The following is a 6,777-nucleotide window of genomic DNA, read 5'->3' on the forward strand; positions in this document are numbered from 1 at the left end:
TTCTTATATTTAATTTATTTTGGGGCAAGATAATTTGATGCATATTCGTCAAAACATATGATACATCTTTTGTATACATTAAGTATTTAAGTTTATTTTTAAACCTGGTTTGATCGCTAGACGTACATTATAACGATACATATATGATGTTTCTAATGATATGCTCAAAGCACATAGTCTTATATCTTTACCACGAACTTCTTGCACCGTCAATTTGTTTATATGAACATCTAGAGCTTAATTGTTTTTCAGTTACCTTATGTTTGGATTTTCCATGTTTTATGTTACGTGTTACTAATAAAAGTTCGATAGCTGCACTTTTGTCAATTTATTTTATCTTTGTATATAAAGTTCAACATGTTTCATGTACTTTTAACTATATATATACATATTGTTTATAACCTGGTCAACGACCGTGTATAAATCTAGTTACCTTTATTCGTAAGGAAATCTTTGATTATTTACTATATTGATTAGTATATATCTTATAAACAAAAATTCGTTAATTTATCTAGTTAAATATAAATGTGAATTTTTAAATTTTAATGTATAGATTTATAACATCGCTAAATTTATCCAAGGGTTATATTTAATATATTTGAAACTTTAACCAAAAACATTTTTAAGATTCATTTTTATCTATATTTCTATACTATCTTTTTTTAAAAATAGTCCCATGTTAAAAGTTATATAGAGAAAAATGTCTAAAATACCTTTTATGATTATATTACACTATTAGTCATTTATCTTTTAAAATATCTCCATTAACTTTTCGCAACAATTACTTTTATATCAATTCTCTACACCACTGAACGCCTCCACCAACAACAGTCTTCCTCTACCACCACAACGCTGCCGCCATAATCACCGTCACATTGTGTGGGTACTTTGCTAATATGTATTGGTAGAGATCAAATCTAAGTTAAATAAATATACATAAATTTATTTTATTTTTTTAAATAAATTTAAGATATTTTTATACATTCTATATTTATTTTTATATAAAAATAGTTTTGAAGTATGCATTTTATAAGATAAATGATAAATAAACAAAGGTAAAAAAAGAAAAAGAAGAAAGAAGTAGTCACATCGTCCTTTTGGTTTACTTTTGTGGAAATGTCACATCAATGTCAGAAGGGGCAAATTTCGCCCCTTTTGCTAAAATGGTGTCAATAGTATGCCCGGGGCAAATTCGCCTCATTTGCTAAAAAATAAATAAATTGTCCACACAATTGATTTGATGTACACTTTTTATGTTTCCTTTTATTTTATTCTTTTTATTTTTAACTACTTTACATTTTATTACTCACTAAATTCAAAACTGGGCCTCCAAAGACCATAATCTACATAACCATTTATCATCTTTTAAAAAATAAAATCATAGTCCATAAATTTAATATTAAAATTAACATAAGATAATACTTGAATCTTTACAACATATATTAAATGATAATTGTTTGAATATATTATAAACCAATGATAAGATTTGATCTCATTATATTAAAATTTATTTATGTCATAATTTATAATTAAAACTAAAAATTATGAACCTACAAAAAATTTATTTTATATATACATATATATATAAATCAAACAATATCATGAATATTATATTTTGAAAAACGTAGGATTCGAAATCATTTAGTTTTGCTTGTTGACATCTTTTGATGAGTTAACTGTTATAAGTCTGTCAATCTTATTAACTATCTTCATATCCGGTCGTTGACAAAGTTAAAGACAATGTAATATGAAAACATGTCTCACACATGTTCATTTTACTTGAGTAAAATAATGAATATACATAGTTAAAATTTTTGTATATGTTGATTGTCTAGTCTAATAAATAAAGTTTAAATATTCGGTTAACCCGAATAATCTTCTTAAATTTATCGACCAATTTGATACGCTATCAACAAATTAGAGGTTATTAACCAGAAATGGACCCAAAAACATTTTTGCAAGGGGGAACTTTTTAAAGATGTTTGTCATACTTATAAGAGTTATATCCTATAATTTAAAAATAATTGGGCTCTAGCTCGAGAATATAAAATGGACTCTCAAAAGATTTTTGTTCTCCACACCGGGTATATCACTTATTTAAAAATATTAATTTATTTAATAATTAAAGACCAATCGTGTCGGTCAAGGTTTTAGTAAATGAAAAGTATTCATTCATAATGCAAGAAACTCAAAACATATATTATTTTATAAAATAGTTAGCTTGTATATATATATATATATATATATATCTTTATTACGTAACTATTATGATTATTATAGTTAGTTGTTTGTGATAAATATATATAATAATTTCAATGAATTTTTTTTTCATAAACAACTACAATATTAATGTATTACACATTTAAATACCCAAACAAAAAAAGCTTATATCAAATTTTAGCCATCTACAACAAATATACATATTAGACTGCACAGTGTACAACTGTATAAAACATGCATTGTTGTAGATGGCTAAAAGTTGTTGTAGATTTATTACTTCCCTTTTATTTAACCTTTCTTCATACTTTCTATTAAAAATCAACATAATTCATGTTTTTTATTCTGCCAATAGAGTGATCTATCTCAAATTAATATTCGATAACCAACAAATTCCAAATAATAAGCTTATGACAATGAAAGTAACATTTGTACATATTTTCAAGAGTTAATTGCAAGATTGGTCCATGTGGTTTGTACATTTTAGCAAGGGGCTCCATTTTCGAGAATTGTTACAATTGAGGTCCTTATTTTGAGAATTTTTTGAAAATTAGTCCAATTTTGACGGATCCGCTAAAGGTGGCCGTCAAGTGTGCACGTGTGCTGCACATGTAGAGGTATTTATGTACTTTTCACCTCACATGGACCCCTATTGCTAAAATGGAAAAATCATAGGGACCAATGTTGCAACTTTTTTAAAAATCCATCACTAAATATAATACTTTTTAACTTTTCCATAAAAGAACAAATCTTATTAAATAATTAAATTAAATTTTAACACTTTTTAACTTTTCATGATTATTTATTGTTAAAAAACTAAAAAACTATCACCAATAAAAATTCTAAAAAATGTTATTAACTTCCTGGGTATTTGACACGAGAATAGATAATTAAAATACCATATATGACATTTATATTATTCTAACAAATTTTTTTTTATATAATAAATATCAAATTCCTTACGTGCAATCTTTGATTTATTTAAGCTTATATAATAACAAAAATTATATATAAATCAGTTTTTAAAAATAAAAATATTTGTATAAGGTATATCTCCATTATTAAAATTTAACAGTATACATGAATTTAATATTAAGGGCCTAACGAGCAGATAATTGTATGTTATAATCTCCTGAATTAAGTTAATTATAAATTATATTAAAAGTTGTGGAAAAAGTTTTATAAACTTATAATTTTTAAAAATTTATCACTAAATAATACCTTTTAACTTTTTAAAAAGTTTTATAAACTTATAAGTTTTAAAAATCTATCACTAAATAATACCTTTTAACTTTGTAAAAGGTTTTATAAACTTCCAATTTTTAAAAATCCATCACTAAATAATACCTTTTAATTTTTAGTGGTAATATGTTTTCAGTTTTTTATGGAAAAGTTGAAAGGTATTAATTAGTGATGGATTTTTAAAAAAATTGCAAGATTGGTCCCTGTGGTTTTTTCATTTTAGCAATGGGGGTCCCTTTGGGGTGAAAAGTACATAAATATCCCCCCACGTGCGGCACACGTACACACTTGACAGCCACCTTTAACGGATCCGTCAAAATTGGATCAATTTTGGAAAAAAATCTCAAAATAGGAACCCTCATTGCAATGATTCTCAAGTAGGGACCCCCTTTGCTAAAATGTACAAACCACAGGGACCAACCTTACAATTAACTTTATTTTCAAGGTTGAAAGATATATGTTGTAAATAATTTTATTAGTATCTTTGGTGAAGATGTTATATTAGTAAACAAAAAGAATGATATTTTAGGGTTATCAACTACTTAGTTAAAAATTGAAGGGAATAAAACTTTATATGAGGTAGAAATATATATATATATATATATATATATGGGTTAGGTATTGTAAAATAAGTATTAAAGTAAAATAAATAAGACAAGATCTTGACCCTTGGATCATGATTAGATTGATGCACAAAGATTCACGAAACAATTGATACAAAATGATTTTAATGATGCACGGTGATTTTCAGTGAATATAAACTTATTGTTTTATTTGTTTTACGTTAATACTTGTTTTATTTTACCTAAAACCTATATATATATGTGTGTGTGTGTGTATTCTAGTAAATAATCGAAAGTTTCTTTATTGTATTTTGTATTATACTTTTTTTAAACATGTTTTTTTATAATTAATTAACTTTTTAAAATATAAAGTTATGTAATAATATTGAGCCACTATACAGAGGATGTTAAACTTATTTTTTTTTTAAAAATTACATCTTGTAAACAACATTTAAAAGTCGAATCACTTGTTTGCAGAAGGGGCGACTCTTGCAAAGGAGAAGGGGTGGATTTCCCCTTTTGGGCTCGGGTGTCAATAGAAAAATTCCATGGTGTCAATAATATGCCCCCCTAATGCATCGCAGAGGTTAATTTCTGAACCTAAAAAGCTACGACAAATAAAAATATCTGTTTAGCCTTGACTAGTCGCAGTTGGTGGGATCTCACACAAGACACTACAACAAATATATCATTTGTACGCACTTATTTTATACACTTTTTAAAAGTGATTAAAATTTTATAAAGTTGTTCACACTTAAAAATGTGTACATTTAGTTATTGCGAAAAAAAGTTACAAATTTTACATTTAAAAATATGAAGAAAAATGCTTACAAACTAATAAGTGTGTGTAATATTATATTTGTATGCGCTTTTAAATGTAAAAATCATTTTTCTTCGCATTGATATCTACACACTGAAAATTCATTTCTTTGCGGATAATTTCTACGCACTAATAAGTGTATACAAGTTTTATACGTTATGGGAGATCATTTATTCGCGAGTGATTTCTACGCAAAGTGAACAATTTTTGTCACACTTCTAAATGTGAAACTTATAACTTTTTTTTTGCACTTTTTAATGTAAACTATTTGTAGTTGCGTATAAATCACCCACGAAAAAATGATCTTCACACTAATAATTGTATAAAGTATATATTTGTATACACTTATTAGTGTGTACAATTTTATTCACGCTTTTTAGGTTTATCTTTAAACATATAAGTTAGTCACATTAATCGGATGAACTTTTGATCATCTTTTATAAGAAAATATGATATTATAAGTTACAATAATACAAAAGAAATAGGCATTTTATTGCTAATTGTTCAATCTGTTTTAACATGATACATTGGCCACTAATCGATCCAATTCTGCTACTGAACTTCCCTTTTCACAAATCGCTTTCTTGGCAGCCTTGGCAAACTCCTTTGCTCGTTCTCTTTCAACTCGCGATTCGTCACTCACTGATTTGATGAACAACTTAGCTAACACATTAGAATCGGGAACGGTCTTTTCTCCCTCACAGGCTTTCATTCCCACTTTTAAGTCGTGTAACAATGTGGCGTTTGAGTATTGGTCGGCACTCATCGGCCACGTAAGCAATAAAACTTCTGCCACCACTCCTTCGGTAATCGAGTTCCACCCACAATGAGTCAAGAATGCACCAACCGAGTCATGATTCAAGATCGCCACTTGTGGAGCCCACCCTCTAACAACAAGACCCCTCCCAGCCACACGATCTTCAAATCCTTCTGGGATCCTTCCACACTCACTTGCCACGTGTCCTCCTGTGGGTTCCTTGACAGACCATACAAACTTGACCCCACTTTTCTCTAACCCTGATGCGACCGCAACCATCTGACTATTAGTCAGCACCAAGTGACTTCCAAAACAAACATACACGACTGTTTGATTCTCACATGTGTTAAGCCAAGATAAGACATCATTATTCGAACTAGGCCCACCTCTTTCAATTACTTCCGTACCAAGAGGTAAAAGAGGCCCGACCGCAAATACACGGTCATGGCCTAGTTCCTCTTTAAGATAGTCAACATAAATTCGTTCCAGTTCAGTGAACGAATTTATAACAATTCCGCAACTCTCAATATCTCCTAAGAACCCTTCCTTAATAAATTCCGAAGTCGGGTCTCCTTCCACATAGCTTCGATAAACTGGAGATATTTGCCACCAAGGATATTGTGGACTATTAGGAATTTTATCAAATTTTATAATTTCATTCGTATCCGTCTTATCACATCTTTTTGGTTGATATTTCCACAAACAAAAAATAACAGAAAGAGCTAACGCACCCGACGGAGAATAGCAATATCGTCGGATGCCCAGCTCTTTCGCCAAGCGATTAGTCCAACCCAAAAAAAAATCCGACAATATCGCGCTAGGCGGATTAGAATGGTTTCTTGCCCAAGTCAAAACTGGCTTGTAAAGATCACCTAAAGCAACCATCATGGCACTAAAGCCACTCATTGGTAAATCTTTAACATTTTCGATACCGGATGGGTTACCCGGGTGGGGTGGGAGAGGAAGGACAAGGGTGGTGATGGTGGTTGGATGGGCTGAAAGAAGAGAGGCCAAACTAGGGAGGTTTTTTGGAGTAACAAGTATAGTTATGTATACACCTCGGATGGCTAGTTGGTGTGTGAGGTCTAGAAGTGATAACATGTGACCTTGAGCCGGGTACGGGAAGACTAGAATATGGGTGCCGGAAATTTGCATTTTTGGCCGGTTGTTGGTTTTCG

At 29.6% G+C, this 6,777-nt stretch overlaps 1 protein-coding gene across 2 annotated transcripts; it reads right to left on the minus strand.

The window, feature by feature from the left end:
* Window positions 1-5,252: 5,252 nt before the first annotated feature.
* On the minus strand, window positions 5,253-6,777 carry LOC122609579 (UDP-glycosyltransferase 89B2-like). 2 transcript variants are annotated; one of them, XM_043782608.1, is made up of 2 exons: window positions 6,331-6,777; window positions 5,253-6,192 (listed from the first exon to the last, which is right to left on the minus strand). In XM_043782608.1, exons 1-2 carry the CDS (start codon window positions 6,752-6,754, stop codon window positions 5,357-5,359), a joined length of 1,260 nt encoding a protein of 419 aa, XP_043638543.1. In that variant the 5' UTR covers window positions 6,755-6,777; the 3' UTR covers window positions 5,253-5,356. The 2 variants fall into 2 exon arrangements, with proteins under 2 accessions (XP_043638543.1, XP_043638542.1); XM_043782607.1 differs by having other exon boundaries at window positions 5,253-6,777.

The sequence above is a fragment of the Erigeron canadensis genome, chromosome 7 (assembly GCF_010389155.1).
Source record: "Erigeron canadensis isolate Cc75 chromosome 7, C_canadensis_v1, whole genome shotgun sequence".
Lineage (NCBI taxonomy): Eukaryota > Viridiplantae > Streptophyta > Magnoliopsida > Asterales > Asteraceae > Erigeron > Erigeron canadensis.